The sequence below is a fragment of the Heloderma suspectum genome, chromosome 7, assembly GCF_057233095.1.
Source record: "Heloderma suspectum isolate Gila_16-S chromosome 7, 16-S_ref, whole genome shotgun sequence".
Taxonomy (NCBI): domain Eukaryota; kingdom Metazoa; phylum Chordata; class Lepidosauria; order Squamata; family Helodermatidae; genus Heloderma; species Heloderma suspectum.
Window position 1 is genome coordinate 6469675 of NC_139464.1, and position 22393 is coordinate 6492067.

General features: G+C 49.0%; 1 protein-coding gene across 3 annotated transcripts in view; it reads right to left on the reverse strand.

The window, feature by feature from the left end:
* Window positions 1-3114: 3114 nt before the first annotated feature.
* EXOC4 (exocyst complex component 4) overlaps window positions 3115-22393 on the reverse strand; it is a 545732-nt gene continuing 526453 nt past the window's right edge. For all 3 annotated transcript variants that reach the window (XM_084809036.1, XM_084809035.1, XM_084809037.1), the window contains one exon: window positions 3115-3655. In XM_084809036.1, coding sequence (XP_084665162.1) covers window positions 3418-3655 — 238 coding nt within the window. In that variant the 3' untranslated portion in view covers window positions 3115-3417. The remainder of the gene's footprint in view (window positions 3656-22393) is intronic.

Here is a 22393-nt window from a genome sequence, read left to right on the forward strand (position 1 = left end):
GCAATTTCCCGCACTGAGCTGTACAGCAAAACACCTCTGGCAAATCATCAGCTGGTCTATTAGAAAGTCGCCCTTGCTTGTTCTTGGATGAACCTTAAATTGTGCTTTCTAATAGCAAAAAGCTGCCTCTGGCTGGTACGTTGTTGTCATGTACTGGGTGTCTCAGCAAATATTTCTTGATTGCATAGAAATGGAAGCCAATTGAGCCCTCCCAATTACAATCCATGTGCCAGTTTGCAGAATGAGGGTCCATCGGTCTGTTGTAGAATGTTCTCATTCTGGAGGCCCACCTCTTTCAGCAGTTTGGAGGAACTTTATACGTGGGATAGGGTTTTGATGGCCAGGTTAAGCTCACAGCAAGACGTGTGTACCTGTTCATGCTTAATAGCTGTGCGATACTAATGGATGGCAAAATACACCTAATATACACAAAACTGCCACCTATTAATTTGAGTCAGTAAATAATTGTCTCCACCATCAATAATTGTATTCTTAGCGCTACTAGCACTGATCCCGCACCAGTAGCATCCTGAGGGAGAGACAGTCATGGCACTGTAGAGAAGGGGGTGGACAGCACTCTAGTCTTCCTCCCACTTGCCTCAACGTTTGGCCCCTGATGCTGTTCGTAGCTCAGTCTCCCTTGGCTGCACTTGCATGAGCTGAGTTAACGGGAATGGACGAATAGGGGGCTCTTTCACGGGAGGATCCTAGGGCAGGAGGAAGGAGTGCTTAACCCCTCCTGAACCTGCCAATCCCCCCACCCCCTGCAGGCCTCTCCCCCAGGGCAAATTTCCCCAAAGGAAAGCTTATTTTTGTTTTCTGGTTTTCCAGCTTCTTTTTTTTGGGGGGGGGGGAACCAACTAAAACAGTATTCTGGTATTTGTACAGGAGAATGTGTGTGCGTGTGCGTGAGGGAGAGATAAGTGCCCTCTCCTGCCTGCCAGTTCTCCCTTGCAAACATCTGTCTATCCCTGCCTTAACATTAGAAGGGAGATACAAGATGGAGAATGCTGTGATTCCCTTGTAATATCTAGTTTCACCCTCTATGGCCAAATATTGGTTGATGTTACTTTGCAGTGATTGGTCCAAGTGCCTTTATAGGGGGCTCTTCAATATGCTCATTGCCTGGAGGGTTTCGTTTGGAACAGGCTGATGAAAGCCGCTCTACCTTTTACCACTCCAGTACCAGCCCAGGGCCATTATGAACAAGCACAGTGATATCTTCAAGCAGACCCCTTGGGCTCTTGTGACCCGAGACAGGTCTCTCTCCTCTGTGCCTCCAAGGTTACCATTCCGGGTTGCAGCCTTCTTTAAAGTCCCTGCACGGAAGATGCTGAATTAGCCAAAGAGAGCACCAGTGCATCCAAGCAAACCACAATACAATAATGAGTGGTTCCAAAATTATCCTTTAATTCTCCAGTCGAACCAAAAGGAAAGCAGTGTAAGCAGCTGGGGAAAAGAGGGCAAGGAACTAGATCCATGAGGGTGATTCCCGCTTCAAGCTGTAGGTGGAGGCATCATGCAGCCTGTCTGAAGAGAACAGAACACAAACCGTCCTCCTGCTCTGAAGGGCAATGGCTGTTGGCAGCGTTGAGTCCCGGGACTTCCATTTTGAAAATGTTTATAATGAAGCAGCCCAAAATCACTGGGCTCTAAAAGGGGAGGAGAAGGTACTTGTCTCTGGCCCTGGCTGACTGAAGCCTTTTCAGTGATGGCCAGAAGGTGACATGATTAGGAGCAGATCTGGGCAAACTGTGGCAGTGAAGTGCTAAGGGAGCTCTAGTGTCCAGCTTTGGCAGCAGTGGAGGATGGCGACTCCGATGTCAGTGGGGTGGTGAATCCGCTCCAGTTTTCAGGTGCTATCCAAGGTGCTCCTTTAGCACCTTTAGAGTTCTGGCAGAAACCTGGAGCAGATTCACTGCCCCACTGACATCGGAGCCACCAGTCTCCACCGCATGACAGCCTTCCCCAACCTGGCTGGGGGTGCTAGTAATTGCAGTCCAACAGGTCTGGAGTGCACCCAGTTGGGGAAGGCTGAGGTTGGATCTTTCAGACATCACCTACACCACATTGTGGCTTTAACCCACTTGTGCTCACCCTGAAGTCTGGGGGGACATCTAAGTGACCTCTTTGCAATGACAGCTGGGAGTCTGCCAGTTTATACTGGTTTCATCACCATCCCCTGCCAGGAAGGTTGTGGGGACCTGTATAGCAGGGCGACCTAGCTGAACAGGTGGATCAGGTGTGCTGTGTGGACAAACACGACCTCTCAGATTTGTTGCAGTGCAAAAAGTGTGCTTGGGTTGTAAGTGTCAAAGCTAGCTGTGAACATCCAAATTCTGTTTTTGAACTGGAGAGAGAAACCTCTAAAGAACCCCCCAACCCTCCCACTGAGTGCGGCTGATTCCTGCACACATCCACCATCATAGCAGAGATAATGACCTTTGTGAATTTTGGCCTGGTATCTCCAGGACAGTCTTCTAATGAATGCAGAGGACCATTTACCAAGGGCTGGGTTTCCACGGTACGCATGAAAACGCTTAATAGGCTGGTCAACTGTGGCACCCCTCTGAAGTGGTGAAGTGAATCTTTCCACAACCAACTGAAAAACTGCAAAATTCTCATTACTTGGCTGGACAATAAAGCTGCACGCCACAGTAAATTGCTATTTGGTAAATGACCGTCTGCATACATCCAAAGTGCAGACCAGTACACAAGTCTCTCCTCCTCCCACCCAACTTCCCCCACGTTTTTCACTTTCTGGTATGAATGTAATCTGTTTTCCATCTGAACTAATCAAATATCATTCAAGATGGTGGACAAGCTCCATAATCAGCTTATCTGGGAAAAGGAGAATCTTGGAAACAAGTGTAAACTGCATATCATGATAGCATTGGCACAATCTGGAACCACTCTATATGAACTGGGGAGGGGACGGAAGTTCAGCCATGCCGGTTCCTCTAGTTTTCACAGCTAGAGTTCAACTATGGCTTGAAATTGTTCACCAGCTTTTCTCCAGACTGTAAATTATACTGGATCAAATGAATGACCGATATCCCTCCCTTTTCTGTTCCCTGCCCCTTGTCCAGCTAAGGAATCCAGTTAGACCTCAAATGTAATCAAGTCACCAGTCATTTGCATTCAATTTCATCTTGGTGACAAACATCTGGAAATCCCCTCTTGCCAGATAAATGGTCTCCCCACCCCCACAACATCAGAGCAGCTTTCCATGAAACGGGCACATGGCCCAAATATCACACCATAGGTACAGCTCCCCCGCTTTGCTCTAACAAGACAACCACTTCCCATAATAATGTAATTCTTATCAGTTGCAGCCAAGCACGAAGTGACTCCAGCCTGTGTGGAGGAAGCAACAACCCCCCTTTCCCGCCATGGAAAGGCCAGCACGGGTGTGAATTACACCGTGGTGATTTTCTTGTCCTTGGTGGCCTGCTTGATAGCGGCCTGCTCACAGATGATCTCTTTCAGGCGCTGCAGCCTCATGTTCTGGGCGGTTTGGTCCCCAACGCCCGTCTGGCTGCGGTGCAAGAGCTTCAGGGCATACATGTACTCCAGCTCAGTGTACTTTACTCCTTGATCCACCACCAGGTTCAGCAGCTCATCCGCCGTGTTGTACAGCATCTCATAGTACTGCCTGCAATGCAAAGCAACATGTTCCGTATTCACTTCGCCGACACCGCGTGCATCCATTTGTCTGGCACTAAAGGGCCGATTCTAACATAACATTTTCCCTCCATGGGACAGAATCTCTGCGACATCGTCACCCCTGACTGATACTGGCATTCGAATGGAGGGTCATATCCTACAAGTGGGCTGTCAGGAAATGATGGACAGAGATATATGAAAGGTCAAAAAAACAAAAACAAAGCTAAGATAGAAGACTGACATGGGCACCATGTTACAGAAGGTTTGGATTAAAGGTGACTTCGGAAAGGGATGAAAGTCCGATTACCTGACTGCAAAGGAAGAGCCCCCCCGCCCGCTCCCCATGCAATTCTGGTTGGAGAAGGGTGGGCAGCCTGTACTGCATGCTGTGATCTGTCATCATGCTAAGTAGGCATCAACTGAGGGGTCTGAGGGAGGGCTGAATCATGCGTGCGGTTGCTACTGCCATGGAACACGCTGAACGTGTCCCCTTCCCTGCCCACAATCCAGATCTCATTGCTTTCAGGATTCATCTGCCATGCACTGGAGAATCAGATTACTTTTAATTAAAACCAACAATTACTACAAAGGGGAGAGGTGTGTGGAGGGGAGAGAGAACGTTGCATTTTCAATGCTGTCCAATTAAAAACACTGCCTCCTTTGGCCTCTTGTTGCCTTTGGCCAGCCGGCCTACGCACGTGGAATCATTCACTCGATTAGCAGCTCAGCTCAGCCTCTGCCTCCCCTGTCTTTGAAAAGTATTAATACATATCGATCAGGCATGCTTCCTGTTTGCTTTTGCCAAAGCAATTCTGATAGGCCTGTCCTCCTGATGTTATCAAGTAATGAAATATGGAAGAGTAAGTGGAATTTGCCACTTAGCCAGCTTTCATTCCCTTTTTATAGTTTTTGCCTCCAGCCATTAGAACTGTGGATTTTATTCATTTTTTGGAGAAGCTGAGGAGACACATTCTGTCAGGTAGCACAACTTGAGTAAAGCATCCAGAGGGCACCCTAATCTGCGTGCTGCATCTCTTGGCACTGGTGCATCATTCACAGGTGCTACGGAGCTGACACCCACGATCGGGCTGCTTCCACACCTCAGAGAGCTCCTTTAGAGTTCTGACTGGTCCTGACTGAAACCCGGAGTGGATTCACTGCCCCACTGACATCCGAGCCGCCAGCCTTCACTGGATATAAGAGTTGCTTTTCTGAGGCACAGGTAACAGGCTAAGCACGAGCCGGGATGGGAGAGGCAAAGGCAACAAGGCTTGAGCATCTTTCTATCAAGGAAGCCTGCAATGTCTGAGGAGCTGCTTTGTCATCGGTATTAAATGCAAAGATCTTCCCCTTGAGAAGAAATCGAATCTTAGCCAGATCAAGGCTCAATCAGGAATTCCCCTGACCACCTTTGGAAACATTATTTTTGGTTTTGCTTTGTTTTGTTTATGCAGGCTGGTCCTGGGTTAGAAGTCAAAATTAGCATTTAAATGGAGAGAAGTACTGATGGCACTCAAGGGAGATCGTTTCATCATGGTTGCCTTTCCACTGAGATTTTTAAAAAAAATATCTAGGAACTTTCCTCTGAGGCAGGCAGTTCAAGATATGATTGTTGCTTCCCCACAGAGCCCTCCCTGAAAAGGGAGGCTTGCAAGAACTCCACCAGCATTTTTTTTTTTAAGAAGGTGCACTTTTGATTCATAATTCTGGCAGTATAGTCTGAGTGGATGGGAGAGTCAGTTGCAGAGTTCATACTTGTCAGATAGGTTTGTTGTCACTGATTACGACATCTCAGACGGCAGGGCTGGAAAAGACCAACAGTAGGGGTGATGAACCTCAGGCCTGTGGGCCAAATCTGGCCAGCCTGTGGGCCAAATCCAGCCCACCCTCCAGGTTTCCCCAGACGGTCATGCCCTCCTCCCCTAGCCCATCCCCTTTCCACTGACCATTGATCGTTTCCCAGCTTTTGCATGTTTTCCCCCCATTCTAAAAGGCTGAAATGCCTCAGGCATTTCCTAACTCTCCCTAGTTACCGGCAGGAAGAGCTGTAAGCTAAAAGAGGCTGGTAATTTTGGCCCCTTTTGCTCTTGGCCCCTGCGCATCACTGGAATGCAGCCCCCGAGATTTTCTTTGAAATTGAATTCAACCTTTGGGCTGAAAAAGGTCCAACACCTGTGATCTACAAGGATGGAGATCTGGATTCTGCTACCAAGACCCACTGCCACTCAACAGTTGATAGCAATGGATGGGCCTTTCATCAGGCCCATGGCGAGAAATTGGGTGGTGGTGGGAGGAGCAAAGGGCAACTCATAACAAAAGAGTAACCATAAAATTAACTTAAAACAAACAACTAACATTAAAAACTGCAGCATCATAAATAAACCCTGGATATCAGTCAGCATCAAAAGACCAACATTCTTGCTAAAGGCTGGAGGGAAAGGGGCTATACGAGTCTCCTGAAAGTGAGTATTCAAGAGCCAAGGCACCACCGCCGAGAAGGCTCTATCCTGTGTATTTGCCACATGCACTTCAAACGGTGGCAGGATGCAGAGCAGATCTCCAGAGCAGATCTTAACAGGTTGGCAGGAACGGACTGTCCTTCAGATACACCCGTCCCAAAGTGTATATGGTTTTCAAGGCGACAATCCGCACTTTGCATGGGGCTTGGAAACACACTGGGAACCAATGCAAATTAAATAGCAACCCAGCTGCATCCTCTGAATAATGGGACCTTATCAACAATCTGACAGCAGCATTCCGAACCAGCCATAGTTTCCAAACAGGCACTGCACCTGTGAAGCCAAAGCCAGACCAAGATTCAGAAAATGCTTGGCCTGGGGAAGACACATGACTAAGCAGCCAGCCACAACGGGATACCTGACTTCTTGCGGGAACTTGTGAGTCAGCAAACTGTCACGCCACGAAGCAGCAGTCACGCTGTGCTTGCACGCTTCACCTAGGAAAGCCCACGATAAGTGACAGATAATCTACAAAAAGAGCACACACTTCTCACTGGCCTGCACTGCAGGATAATTAAGGAGGAGCGCTCAAGAAAGGCAGGATGCGGCCATTTAAACCTGCTAAATGTTGCTTCCAAAGCACCTTCTGAGACTGGATCCTCTGAGTCTTACATACGGTGCCGCGACAAAGCCAAGAGGAAAAATCTCCTCCTTCACCAAGTGGAACTGTATAGGGCATTAAAGAAACACACCCCACACTTATCTAAATCTTTAATTAGTTCTATAATATACTGATGATATCAGGCCTAATTAAATTTATACAGATAAAGGGCAATGGAATTCTAACCAAGTGAGCTGGAAAGTACATATTAAACAGTAAATTTAATGGCTGAGGCCGATAAGTGCAATTTCCTACACAAAAACTAAATTCAATTTAGTGTGTTGTATTCAAATTGATTTTGCATGTGCAAATTATTGGAGGGGAGGGGAGGGGGAGGAAGCTGGGATCTTGTTCATATATCAGGAAAACTGCTAATCCAGTCTATTTAAACATCACTTATTAATGCTTGCCATTGCACGGAAGTCAGAAGGATTTGCATTTTTACTGCACAGAGTACAAAAATTATCCGAACTAGATGCCAGTTTATAAAGAATATTAAGCGACTTCCCTCCCCACAAACGGAGAGGCGGGAATGAAATGCCCCCCTCAAGAAGGGGAAGGGGACAGTCAGCACTTTGGTGGGAAAGGCGACGCCAGGAGCGCGCCAGTCAGCAGAAAATATAATACAATCTTAGCTGCCCGCTGGGAACAACAAAGGCAGGCTGCCGTGCACACAGCAAACTGTTTTGGAACTGCATCCAGAAGCCTGATACTGGAACAAAAGATCTCTACGGCTACGGCCATTCATCACAAATGCAGCGCTTGCAGAAGAAGCTTGCTCCCATTTTACAGATGGGGAACTTGGGCTGAGAGGTAGCTTGATGACTTGCCACACCGTATGAACATATGAAGCTACTTGGTGCAGGGCCAGACAATGGATCTGTCTGGGCCAGCCTTGTCTGCTCCGATGAGAAAACACTCTCCACGGTCTCCAGTGAACGTCTTTCCCAACTCTCTCACCTGGGATCTCTCCCCCCAGCGACTGGGCATGTACTCTACCATGGACTCTTGTCCAGATGTGGAGCACTGGATCTTGAGCAGGAGAGGTGAGATCAGGTCCATTAAAAGATAAGGAGGCAAGCTAGCAAGGCAACGGACAGGACTGCACAGTCAGGCAGCTTCAGGAAAAGGTTCATACAGGGGTTGCAGGTCAGTTAGCACCAGAGGTGCCAACTCCAGGAAGCAAGCCCCTTCCTCCACTCAGTCGTCAGCTCCACAGAAGTAGGTCTAACTGGAGCAAGTGGAACTGTGGAAACCGTATCAGTGGTTGACTAGGCACCCACATGCATGTTCATGTGTCACCTGAAGTGTTAAAGGAGGCATGGAACAATGTCTGCAAATTATGCCCATGGTTCAAGCATAGGAAGGCACATAAGAGAAACCCTGGTAGATCAGAGCAATGGAGCACTGTTCTGTTTCCAAAATTAGCCAAGGGGATGTTTCTGGGGGATTTAGAAAACCCATGGAGGCACCCAAGTTCTCCTGCCTCTTCCTAGAGCAGGCCCTCATACTGGCACAAAGCCATCTATGATGTAAGGGAACGAGAGCACCCTGCTGGGTGGGTTGGACGATCAGCATGTGTGATTAGGAGGAGGGGGAAGAACTGGACAGCATGGAGAGGATTCTTTGAGGCATGTATATACGTATGTCAAGTGCCCTGTGATCAGCCAGGTATGTGTTTGGCCCCAAGCTCAGTTCACCAGCTAATCCAGTTCTTAGCAAACAGGATTGAAGGGTGAATGTAAAGGAAGTAGTGAGCCAGTTAACTGGATTGTGGACTGGGCTTTATCTGACAAATACAGGCTTATCCACAATTTACAAGTAATTAGATTTAAGCTAATATAGTCACAGCAGCATGCCTGTCTGTCAGGTAGATAGATGCATATCAGGATCTCGCTTAGCTTATCTGTTCTGTTGAGTAATGTTCATTCACAGCACAATATACATTGCTTTAACCCCCCTCCCCCAGTCCTTGCATCCTCCATGCCAAGAACTAAGAATGGAGGAATTTTATTCTTAAATCTCTGCTTGTAGCAACATTTCATTCTGGCTGCACAGAGCTGGTTAGTGGTGGGGTGGACTGGATTGCTGCATGTGAGAGAGAGAGAGAGAGAGAGAGAGATGAAATCCCACATCTGATGTGTGAAGTTCAGGGGGTTCCCATCAGGCAGCCCACAGATGCCACTCTGAACTGTTCTTAGACAGCCTCCATCTGCCAGATATGCTAATCTGGGGACAAAAATCAATAATCTGCCTCCGTAGCTCCATGTTCCCTACTTTTGTTTCAAAGGTGCAGCAGCAGAAGAGAACAGAAGCTCTGGGTTTTTTATGAAGCTGTCTGAGCCATGGGGATGGGCCACATGTTTGGTGGTACGACGGGGAGGATCAGCATTTTCTCCTGGGGTAGAGATGAGCTTTGAAGATGCCATTTAAAAAACAACAACATTCACTTATTACCACAATTTATAGCCAGCCTTTCCACGCTAGATAAGGCGGCCATCAACAATAAAGCTACAGAATATACCAAGTACAATAAAAACCTTATCAAAACCTAAGAGGAATACAAGCTGAGATAAAAACCAAGAGCCAGCTATAAGGGCGTTTTTTATGTAGCAGGGCATAAAACCAGAAATTAAACCAACAGAAAGTCTGTAGCCTGTAGGAGAAAGACCATCGGAGGGCCACGCCGGACGCAAGTGCTGGTGGGTTCATTTTACACCAGGAGCACAGTCCTAGGCATGTTTGGCTGGCTGGGGAATGCTGGGAGTTGTAGGACCTTTTTCTGACTGAACATGCGTAGGATGCTTAGTGGAGCATGGGCAGGGGGAATGAAGCCCACCTCCCTTCCCATGCCTCACTGCTTTAATATCCCCCCCCCCCACCTCCGGCTCCAATACCAAAAGTGAGTCAGCTGGGGAAGAAGCATTGAAGCAATGGAGCACGGGGAGATATGGCCGGGGAGGTGGGAAGTTTTCACTCTCATTCCTGCATACTCCGTTTAGTGAACCCCACCACCACCGCTTCAGAGCCAAAGATGCCCATGTCTGTCTTGGCCCAAAGAGGAGGACAAGCAAACCTCTTTAGGTAGGGAGCTCCAAGCCTGGGTCAGCCCCAGGGAAGGGTCTTTCCCCAGGTCCCCATCAAACTCTCCTCAGATGTTGGTGGGATGAAGGAGAGCCTCTCCCAAAGGCAAGCAGGTTCATACTGATTAGGAATATAAGAAGCTGTGAAGGGTCGGCACGGTTGGGCACCTGCGGAGGGCCCACACCCCCACAGGAGCCCACTGACAAGAGCCCCCTGGACTTGTTCCTCCTCTTCACCATTCCAACCATTCAGCTGCCTCTTGCTCCAGCCAAGGCAACAGTGATGGTGAGGAGGAGGAGCAGTAGACACCCCTGCCCCCTTGCTCCCTGGCTCTCTGCCTGTCACGCACATCAGCAAGGGGGAGCAATGATGGCAAAGAGGGTAAGGAGCATGAGCAGCTGGTGACCATGATAGTGAGAAGGGAGACTCACTGAGGGAGGGGGCCCAATGAGGGTGTTTTGCCCAAGGGCTCTCCAAAAACCCGGATCCGGCACGGAAGCTGCTTTATGCAGTCAGATCATTGGTTCATCTAACCCAGCACTGTCCACACGGACTGGCAGCAGCTCTCCAGGGTTTCAGGCGAGACCTCCTAGCCTTACCTGGAGATTGAACCTGGGACCTTCTACTTGCAGAGCAGGTGCACTACTACTGAGCCACGCCTCCCTCCTCTGCCCGCCTGAGCTGAATTTATAAAGAACACGGAGTTTTAAGAGCTGAAGCCCACCCAGAAGTGTCATTTCCAAGCCCTGACGGATCTTTCCTGTTGTAACACCAGAAGTGTTGGGGTAAACCCGTGGCAAGAAAAGGACAATTTCCACATAACCAGAAAGCAGAGCTATGCATATGCCACAATCCTGTGGGAGCCTTAGGTGCAGAATTCAGCTTCCATGTTTAAAAAGAAAAAAGATCACCCTGCCCCCGAAATCACACAACAAAGCAGATTTATGTAAAGCACGCAAATGCAAATTTACTGAATTTGGGTAATTCATACAGGTTACAAAATCTGGCTTCTCTTGACGCAGAATGATTGTGGAGGTGAAGAATTTAATTTCTTTTTAAAAGTCCAGAGCACACACAACACTGCTGGACAAAGATTCTGGTTCACTAAGCACCTGGGTGCACAGAGAAAAAAGAGCCCTAGGTAACATGCAACAGGCCTGAGCCAAAATTGCTCTCGTATTTTCGGTGCTGTTGGCACGTTCTAAAAACGCTGCCCTGGATTTTGGGCTTCTGCTCAGTGCCACTTTCAAAGCATCTGTTTGTGTCTGCCAACCATCTGAAATGCATGACCTTGCAGCAATGGTGTTGATGCCTTGCTTGTATCTCTATGAGAATCCTGGGTGCCACTCTCAAATCTCTTGTGGCTTCACTGGTATTCCAAGCAGCTATGTGATTTGCTAGGTGACTCAGCCCAGCTCTGACCTGACTTGTCACGGGAGGCTGTGACATCACACTTCCATTGGAGGAGGGTGAAAGGGAGTTAGGGTACAGGACATACGCAAAGCCGAGGGAAAAGCTTGGCTGGTAGGTCTGCCTCATCATCTGAAAGTGTCCATCCATCAGATGTACAATTTGGATCCAAAGAGGAGCAGCCACCTGTTAAAAGATGTTCAGTGCCACTGATGGTGTTGGGTCCAAATGATCTATTTCAGAGGTTTTGGAGCCAGTGGGCACATTTGGAGTTATGAGAATGTCATGGGCGCTCTCACAAAATGGCTGTGATGGAGGGTGTGGCCAGTCACAAAACACCCATTTTCCAGAAGGTGAACTGCTGAGGCTAAAAGTAACCTGCCCAAGAACCTGGGTCCAAGGTAGAGGTGGGGGCTGAGCTACAAAACCACTCTTTTGAACCCCACATTCTCTGCTCCAGCACCCATTTTGAATGAGGCTCAGAGATAAGTAACTTGGCCAAGAAACTGAGTACAAGGCAGAGGTGGAATCTGCGTCCCAAATACCAAATCATATTTGCTCCCACAAAGCATAACAAAATATCAAGAAGAAAAGCTCGAGCTGGAGCATAAGGCTCCTGGGAGAATGAGAGGATTGCTGATTTCTCAAAAAAACTCCTCAAAAATTTGATTACAACTCAGAAATGTGGGAAGGCAGCTCTGTCCAAATCACACTGGCCCACAAGAACAGGCTTGATATTGTTCCAGAGACTCAGAACAGGAGTGAAGAAACAAAGCTCCTCCACAGGGGGGAAAGACTCTTGCCCTCTCATTACTGTGGCTAGTGCTGGATGGCCTTATTGGAGAAAGAGAAGAGGATATAAATGAAATAACTTAAGAAGGCATGATTACTTTGTACAGCTCCCCACCACCACCATACACACACTCATGCAAAACTCTCATTACTGCTCAAGAAAGCAGAGATCAGCAGAATGCTCACCTAAGGGATAAATAAAAAGCTTGTTCAAAATTAATTTCTGGGAGAAGGTGCCACAGAGCCACAGTACATAGTAAAGGTGTGGATGCTTTGGGGAGTCACTTTGTGGAAACAGTGGCCATCAAAGCCCAGCTGGCCTCATGGAGGATCCACACCTATTCACCATAAAATAACACATGCAAACACAAAAATGGCAGCCAATTAAATATCAGTTAAAATAGGATCCATTAAAAAATAGACTACAAAGCAGCCAACAGCCCTCTAAAGCATGTATTGCCCTCTTCCTCCTTCAAAGGCAAGCCTAAACCACATGGTTTTCACTGGACATCTTATAGAAAGGAGAGAAGGTGCCTGGAGAGCTCTGCTGAGGAGTGGGGAGGGTATTCAAAGCCTAGGTGCCACTACCGATAAGGCTCTGCTTGTAGGCTTTCCAGAGGCACCTGGCTGGCCACTATCAGAAACAGGATGCTGGGAAACATGGACTCTTGGGTCTGATCCAAGCAAGGCTCTTTCTATTCCACACCAGCCTTCCCCAGCCTGGTGCCCTCCAGGTGTGTTGGACTACAACTCCCAGCACCCATGCTGGCTGAGGGATGTTGGGAGCTGTAGTCCCAACACATCTGGACGGCACCAGGTTGGGGCAGGCTGCCGTAAACACTCTGATCCTACCGCTATTATTTAATACCCAAGTAGCACCAATGGAATATTAGGTACCTGAGAACTCTTGTTATAGGGCGGCTGTCAGGAATGAATCTGAGCATGTGGAGATGTCTAGCAGCTCAGATTCAGAATGGGAACAGCCAGAACAGGGGGAGGCTCCCTCCCTAGTGAGCTCGGATATGGCAAGGCCTTCTTCCCAAGACCTTGGCACACAGATGGCTCAGCTACAAACACTTAATTTAGCTCCTCTCTGAACCTTCATGTCTCTGGGAGTGTGAAAGCAGGTTTTTTGATGTCTGAAAAGATCACTTCCCATAATCACCCCCCCACACACTTTCCCTCCTCACTCACAGAGATTGCGAGGTGAGAGAAGGTCCCCTCCTTTCCATTTTCCCCTCAACGTATTTGTCGTTTAAGAAAATGGAAGGCACCCTGTTTTACTTGGAGCAACCGAAAAGCATCTATATTCAGGCGGTAAACATTACCAAGGCCACAAACACCTATATATTTAAAAGGTTAAATAGAGCAGAAAGATTAAAAGTGCCTCTGGGAAGTGTTCAAATGACTGATGGACATAAAACCTTCACCAAAAAGGGAAAGCTGCTAGAAGAGAGGTCCTGCAGTGTCCAGGTGGCAGGCTGGTGTTCTAAAATGCCCAACGGACTCCCAGGAGCAATCCAATTTGAAGCTGGTTGAAAGAATAATAATTTTGATGGTTTTAGAAGGCTGGTGCTGCTTATTTATTGTTTGCGCTCACACCCACTGCCTGGTTGGACTGTGGGGTCAGATTTTGCTTTCCCCTGTAGGAATGGCCGCAATTAAAATTTCGGCCATTTTCCTCCCAGCCCTGGCACGCACGACCCATGCTGTGACTGAGGAGAGGGATCCCTCTTGCTGGCTTCCTCCGCAACATTTAGATTGGCGCCTGCGTGTTGTGAGGTGCTGCGGGATGCCACGGGGTGTGGACAAGCAGGATGCAGGGTGAGCAGTGGAGGCTGGCAGCTCCGATGTCAGTGGGGCAGAGAATCCACTCCGAGTTTTAGTCACAACAGGTCAGAACTCTACAGGAGCTCTCCAAGCACCTTGAGCAGCTCCTTCAGAAGTCCGATGGGCTCTGACTGAAACCCAGACAGATTCTCCGTCCATGACATTGGTGCCACCAGCCTCCGCTGGCTGCTGCAATTGAATTTGCATTGTGGTCTGGGCGCTGGCAAGGTGGTCTGGTGGATCTGAAGCAGGAAGGCCTGCAGACAAGCCCAGGGAACCAAAACCAGGCTGAGATCCACACGGTGTGATGGAGAGATGGGTTGTACCAGAAAGTGAAAGCGCAACCCAACATGGCGGCATTCCCCAGAGCGGTTTTGTCATTCTTTTAAAAATGTTCGCAGGGTTGTCTGGGTTTTTTTTGTTTCTTAAAGATGAAAGACGGGCAGACAAATGTGCATATGGCACTTCATTTGTCTCTTACAGACTGATGCTGGTGTGTATGTCTAGCACACACACTGTAAAAATGAAAGGAAGCTGAGCTCACGCCAGGGGCGCACAACCTGTGGTAGCTTCTCTTTTTAGAGTACGTCAGTCTTCGCTGTGTGTTCAGGCTGCCAAGGGAAGCAGGCTCGGGGGGCAACATGCGCCCCAGAACAATTCGGAAGCCTCCGTGCTGACTTTTGAGGGCTGGAATTGAGCCAATGAGTTGGCTACTTTGGCATTTCAAGGCTGCTTTTTAATGTTAATGGTGTGTCTGTGCACGCACGCACATGTTTAAATGTAATTCCTTGTTCTGAGCCTTCAGAACAGGACAGGCTACTCACCGAAATAAACGTAAAACAAAATTGCTTTTGGCGACTTGTACCTCTAACTCTGCCCTGTTCTGCAAGAGGAGAGGCACTTCAAGGAGATGCAGCGTGCTTGACTGTCAGTTCGCGAAGCGTGGGGGGTCCTACCTGAGAAGAAAAGCTGGAGGGAGAAAGCTAGCAGCAGGCGCAGCTGCAGCATGAGGAAAGCTGGCTGAGAGGAGAGATCCACAAGGCCTCCAACAGCCCAAGACCTGGCTGCGAGGTCCATTATGCCTGGGAGACAGGTGAAGGCTTGTGAGAGCCAGCAGCATGAGAAGCCAGGCTGGGGGCAGGGGAACCCCCGAAGCGTTTCAGAAGCCCGAGGCCTGGCTCTAAGACGGAGTGGCCCGCCTCAGGCCTGACTCCTAGAAATGGCCCAAGGAAGCCACCAGAGGGGGGAGGAGGCTGGAGCGACTGAGGGCAGCACGCGCTGGCTAAGAGGAAATCCTACAGCATTTGAGAGTATGGTTTTGCCTGACCCAGGGCAGATCTTCCATGCATTTCAAAAGCTGCGCTGAAGAGAGAATTTCAGACAAGCCTTAGCCAAGCTGAGCGACATGACATGGGGGTCTAGGGCCAGCTGGGGGTCAGGGCCGACAGTAGGCAGGCAAAGGGGAGAGATGAAACCTGTTCAACAGCTTCTCTCAGGGGTGACTTGCTCAAACTGAGGAGCCAAGCCGGAAGCAACAGTTATATATGGCCGGCCGGGCCCCCGTTGGCTCCTCAAGTCACCTGGTCTAGCTGGGCAGCAGTTCCACCTCTGGCCATGGTATGTGTGGTGCCGCCATAGGGCAGAGATGAGGCTAGTAACGCCCTCCAAGGGAGAGCAGTCCCAGGTAGTGGAGGGAGTAAGGCACCTGGGCCCTGCTGCCGGACTCCCTGTTCGAGACCCCCTACTGTAAGGCGGTGAGAGGAGAAGCTGCATTCTGCCCCAAACTCTCCCTTCAAGGCAGCTCCTGAAGACAGTGGAACCACATCCCATGGACGGAATGTGGCAGCTCTGCTTTCTCGCCTACATCAACGGAGAGCAAGGGAAGCCGACCCTTTGATCGCCCAATGCAGCTGGGAACAGCAGCAAGAAAAGGCCCAGCAAAGCAAGAGGGGGTTCTGGCTTAATCCACCATGGATGGGGCTTTTTGTTGTTGTCGTTAATGTAGCACAAATGCTAATTAGAGCTAATTAAAGCTATGCTGCGATCAGAGCTCAGCAGAAAGTACAGGGAAGGCGACAAACGTGAGGGGGAGAATTTAAAAGGGAAAGGAAAGATTTGTGGGAGCCAAGTTCTTAATGGAAAACAAAGTAAAGTGTGTTTTTCCGCATAAACATAAAGCAAAATTCAAGCAGAGTCCATCACAACCGATCTTATTCTTCTTTAAACCGTGGAAGCCCTAAGCGTCTCAGGACCAGGATGGTTTAAGGGCAGCCTCCTCCCTCACAAGCCTGCCTGGGTATCGAGATGCTCAGCAGAGGCCCTCTGGGACCTCAGGAGAGGCGGCTGGTGTGCCATGCCTTTGGCGCACATCCCCCAGGAACCTTGGCCTGGTGCTGAGGCTCTCCTCTTTTCAGCACCAGGAGGAGGCGTTCTTATTGGCCCAGGATCTGGGCACATTTCAGCCCTCACCTGATGGTTCTATCTGGCTGTTACGGCTTTACTATTACCGCAAACCGCTTTGAGGCATTGCTTACACCTGAGGAGCTCAGGTCCAGGGTCCCAGTCCAGCCTGCCTGGGGTCCCAAACCAGGCCCTCCGGGGTTCTCCAGATGGCCACGCCCCTTTCCCTGACCACTGAAGGCTCGGTGGCTTCCCAGCTTCTGTGCAGCCCCCCCCCCCCTCCAAAAGGCTGAACGGCCTCTCCTACTGGCAGCAAGAGCTTTAAGCAAAAATACACCGGCACGTTTGGGCCGGCTGCTTTTGCCTTTGGCCCCGCCCACCACTGGAATGCGCCCCCCCAGAGCTTCTCCGAAATGGAATGTGGCCCTCCAGCTGAAAGAGGTTCACTGCCCCTGGTATAGATGTTTGGATTTTTAAAAATTGATAAAACCCCACAAAACGTGTACCTTGGGGCCAATGACAGAGCCCACGCGCCCTACTCCAAACGGTTCATATTCCATGTCTCCTTCACAGCCAAAGGAAGGCAGCAGAGCATTGGGGGGCCTGCTTTAATCCTCATTCCCACGTCCGTTGTACGCATGGGGGAGTTCCTGGGAGCATGTGCATGCATGTCTTTACCTGTAACATTCCCACGGTGAATGTTTCTTCAGAATATACCCCCATTGTGGTGATAACTGAAGTTTACCGTCTCCTAGGCATGAACAGAAGCATCTCCAATTTCATCAACACAGAGGAAATTTCAGCACACGCGCACGTGCACACCCAATAAAGCAGGCAAATATGTATTGGTAAAATTATAAGTTATCAATAAAAAGAACCCCCCCCCCACACACACACCTGTAGAATAAAACCATCACAAAGCAGATAGCGTAAGTCATACTTTACAGCGAGTAAAACATAATAATACTAATAATTATTATAACAATAATTTGTATAGTGCTTTATGGTGTTCAAAGTGTTTCCCACGCGCAATCTCATGAAACAATTACATCTGTGTAAGGTTGGTCAGTATTAAGTCCTGCAGATGTGGGTAACGATGGGGCTGACTGAGGCTGTACAAATGTGGCAGACAAAAGCCTCCGCCTTCGGGAGGAAGCTGAGGAAGGGGGAAGAACTTCAAGAACTTCGCCTGCTGTGCCGGTAGGACGTGGTGTATTTGAACCCGGGGTCCCTGAGCTCAGCCACAAAGCTCTCTGGGTGGCCTTAGGCAAGAGGTGCTCTTTGTCTAGCCTACCTCACAGGGATGCTGTGAGGGTAAGATGGGGATAAGCCCACATACATCACTGAGAGCTCTGTGGGGACCGGGGAGCATAGAAATTAAAAAGGAAATAAATGTCCAGCCACGGCCAGAAAGCGCCAGTAGATGGCAGCCTTACATTGCCAAAGTGGCCCTGCCAGAACAGACACATTCAGATCAGTCTGGAGCGGAAAACCCCTGCAGCTTGCTACAGAACCAAATTAAAAACAACAGAGCCGCAGAATGACAGCGTAGAAGGGACCTTGGCAACCGGGAGCGATTTGCTGCACAGCACCAGCGCCACGGAGCTGGATCCCTACTGGATGTGCGCTGCCGAGTCAGCCCTTGTCAAAATCAAGCGATACGTCGCCAAATATTTCAATGGGAGCTGAATGGGATCCGGAACATCTCTGCCTGCATTACGCTCAGGCTGTGGCCGATCAAGCGCTACATCACACTCTGTGGAAGGAGCTGCCATTTTAACAGCAATGTTTCAGAGGGAAGGGTCTGCTTCATTTAACTACCACTTCAACACACACGCCCCCCGCCTCCCAGCCCCCGTAGGAAGTCGCTTTACATTGAGCCAGGCCAAAAGTCCATCTGGCTCCCTGCCATCTGCTTTGACTGGAAGCAGCTGTTCAAACTCTCCGTTGGAGACCTTTTCCAGTCCTGCTACCTGAAATCATTCCTCTGGCAATGCTGGCGGTTGAACCTAAAACGTTTCTGCAGACAGGGCGCATGACTGACTGCGGAGTTCCTCAGCAACATAGCTTCTGAACGACATACACACAATCCCGATTCCTCCACAGCCATCCCTGACTTGCTCGATTTTGCTTGAGAAAGAGAGTTCTGACAAACTCAAAAGCTTGCGTGCTCCTATACTGAACACGATCGAGCCAATAGACCATTCAGTGATCTGCTGGTGCTGCACAAACACTGAACATGGCTCTCCGTAGGGTGGAACAATCCCACTGTGTGAGATGATGAGGTGAATTCAGACACGTTGGAGGGAAGAGTCCATGTCAGAGACTCAGCTACGTATGGGAGGGGACTTTTGTACCAATGTAAGGAAGCTGCTGGCATGCCCATGGTGAGCGTTGTGATGGTCATTCCCTACTCCATCCAGTGAACAAAGCCAAACTCCAACGTTCTGGAGCACGGTCTTTTCAGTGGTGGCACCTCCATCTCAGAACCCTCTGCCCAGGTAAGCCCATCAGTCTTGCTCAGGCTGTAATATTTAATCGGTTAGTTCAAACACTTCCTGTTTCATAGCACTTGTGGGAGTGGATGACTAAATGCTTTTTGTTGATTTGTTTTGTTCTGTTTTTGCACTGAATGTTACCATCTGCTGCTTTAATAATGTTATATTTCAGAAGGTGGCTCTTTTAATTTAATGACTGCTATATATTCCACATATTTTGTAAGTTGCCTTGAATTCTGGTCAAAAAGTGGATTTGAACACACACACACACACGCACGCACACACACACACGCACGCACACACACACACGCACGCACGCACACACATAGAGATGGTATATATGTATATCTTATGAGGATAAAGTAGAGGAGAAGTTTAGCTCTTCGGCGCAAGAATGCTAACATTCTTGTTAGCACAGCTGCAACTGTAAGTGAGCCAAAGAACGGTCTCCGGGAGTGCCATTTTGAGGCTGGGGCCAAGGCCTGATGGCCAAAATAAGTTTGCCACCAATGTAAAGGGCTTTGTGGCCACAGGAAGGTGCACAGAGATGAGCAACCAAAGACTGGTTTTATTAAAAGAAGTCTTGTACAAGCAGAAGTGTGTCACTTGCCCCATTTCAATGGTCTAGTCCAGGCACAGATATTCAGCAAGAAGGGAGAGGGTGGGCTTCTAAAATGGCTACAGGACATGAGCCCTCCTCATGCATTACTCAGCCGAAGGGGGCATCACATGAGTACTGAAGAGCAGGGCCACACTTTCGGCCATGCCCCGGGAAAGCTGCTTGGGTCTGCCTAGAGGTTCCCAGGTGTTCACGCTGTCTGTCTGCAGGTACAGCTGCCTTGTGTCCCGATCCCTGTTCTGGTGTCACAATAATGTAGACGCCGCCATGTGAGCGGCTACTCACGTGTAGGCTCCTTCCCTGCAGATGGCCATGCTAACGTGTGGATGTCTGTGGGTGGGGCCAGGCAGCAGGCCCAATCCTGGCTGTGGGGCCAAGAGAAGGTCCCCTCTCCTCAGAAACTGTGTGATGGGGACTACGGGATGAGGACACTTGGCTGGACTCCTCAACATTATACTGCTGAAGGGGGTGGGGAATCTGGGCCTGCTGAGGTGCCTGGATGGGAGATCACCTCGGTGTGTAAACCAAGGGCAGTGGTGGTAGTTGCACAGACCCTGAGTTCAGGAGGGCGGAGCTGTGCTGACTGTGATGATGGTAGATGGAGCATCGCCCGGCAATAGGCCTGGCCCACCCCGTCTGTGAGCAGGCACAATAATTCAGGAAATGGTATGAAAGGCCAACATGGGTTGGGCAAAATCCCATTTAGATGGCTGGTAAGGAGATGAGCTACAGCCCATGAGAACATAAGAAGAGCCCTGCTCGATCAGACTAAGGGTCCATCTAGTCCAGCATTCTGTTCACACAGTGGCCAACCAGATGCCTATGGGAAGCCCAGAAGCAGGACATGACTGCAACAAAACCCTCCCACCCATGTTCCCCAGAAGCTGGTGCACATAGGCATACTGCCTCTGATACTGGAGGTAGCACATAGCCATCAGGACTAGTAGCCATTGACAGCCTTCTCCTCCAGGAATTTGTCTGTGCCCCTTTTAAAGCCATCCAGACTGGTGGCCATCACTACATCCTGTGGTAGCGAGCGAATTCTACAGTCAGGGCCAGAAATATTGGAACAAGGATAACTGTTTTGGCAGTTGGCCTCTGTACACCACCACATTGAAGATGAAGGAAACAGACCCAGATGGGAGCAAAGTCAGGACTTTCAAGGGGTTTGACAAAAGTGGGGCACTAACAATCCAGGAAGTACAGCCAGTGGCATACACACACACCCATCGTTGGGGGCTCATAAGTAATAGAACGAATGGCTGACAAGCAGCTGCATGGCCAGGTGTGGCCTGTTTCCTGGGTGCCCCATGACCAGTCAAGCACATAAAAGGCTTGGAGGTGGTTCTGAGTTTTGTATTTGCCTTTGGTAGCTGTTCACTGGAACTCCCAACATGAGGTCCAAAGAATGAAGGAGGCCATCATTAGGCTGAGGAAACAAAATAAACCCGTCAGAGAGATCGCAAAAACAGTGGGAGTGGCCAATATAACTGTTTGGAACATCCTGAAAAAGAAGAAATTAACTGGCAAGCTCAGCAACAGCAAAAGGCCTGGAAGACCACGGAAGACAACTACAGTGGATGACCGCAGAATTCTGCTCATGGTGAAGAGGAACCCTTTCACAACATCTAGCCAGGTCAAGAATGCTCTTGAGGAGGTAGGCATGTCATTGTCAACATCTACAGTCAAGAGACGGCTTTATGAATGTAAATACAGAGGCTTCACAACAAGGTGCAAACCACTGGTAACGCTCAAGAACCGAAAGGCGAGATTAGCCTTTGCCAGCAAACACCTAAAAAAGCCTGCCCAGTTCCGGAATAAGATTCTTTGAACTGATGAAACCAAGATTAACTTGTACCAGAATGATGGGAAGAGAAAAGTATGGAGAAGGAAAGGAACAGCTCGTGATCCAAAGCATACCACATCATCTGTCAAATATGGTGGAGGCAGTGTTATGGCATGGGCATGTATGGCTGCCAATGGAACCGGGTCACTGGTGTTTATTGATGACCTGACTGCTGATCAAAGCAGCAGGATGAATTCTGAAGTGTAGAGGGCTATACTTTCTGCTCAGATTCAGCCGAATGCTGCCAAACTGATAGGACGCCGCTTCATATTGCAGATGGATAATGAGCCAAAACATACAGCAAAAGCTACCCAAGAATTTCTCAAGGCAAAGAAGTGGGATGTTCTTCAATGGCCAAGTCAGTCACCTGATCTCAACACAATAGAGCATGCTTTTCACTTACTGAAGACAAGACTGAAGGCAGAAAGACCCACAAACAAGCGGCAGCTGAAGGCAGCTGCAGCAAAGCATCTCGAGGGAGGAAACTCAGCATTTGGTCACGTCCATGGGTTCCAGACTTTAGGCAGTCATTGGCTGCAAAGGATTTTCATCCAAGTATTAAAGGCGATCCTTAAGTTTGAAATGATGTTGGTTTGTTCCATTACTTATGAGCCACCAGCGATGGGTGTGTGTGCATGCCACTGGCTGTACTTCCTGAATGGTTAGTGCCCCAGTTTTGTCAATCCTCTTCAATTACAGCTGAAAGTCCTGACTTCGCTCCCATCTGGGTGTGTTTCCTTTCACCCTCAATGTGGTGGTGTACAGAGGCCAACTGCCAAAACAGTTATCCTTGTTCCAATATTTCTGGCCCTGACTGTATAGTTTAACTATGCACTGTGATAAAAGCCCTTCCTTTTATCTGTCCCGAATCTCCCACCAATCAGCTTCATGGGATGACCCTGGGCTCTAGTATTTTGAGAGAGGGAGAAAAATGTCTCCCTATCCACATTCTCCACACCAAGCAGAATTTTGTACACCTCTATCACGTCTCCCCTTACCCTCCTTTTTTCCAAGCTAAACAAGCCCAGCTGTTGTAACCTTCTCTCATAGCGGAGATGCTCCAGCCCCTTGATCAATTTAGTTGCCCTTTTCTGCACTTTTTCCAGCTCTACAATATCTTTTGTAGGT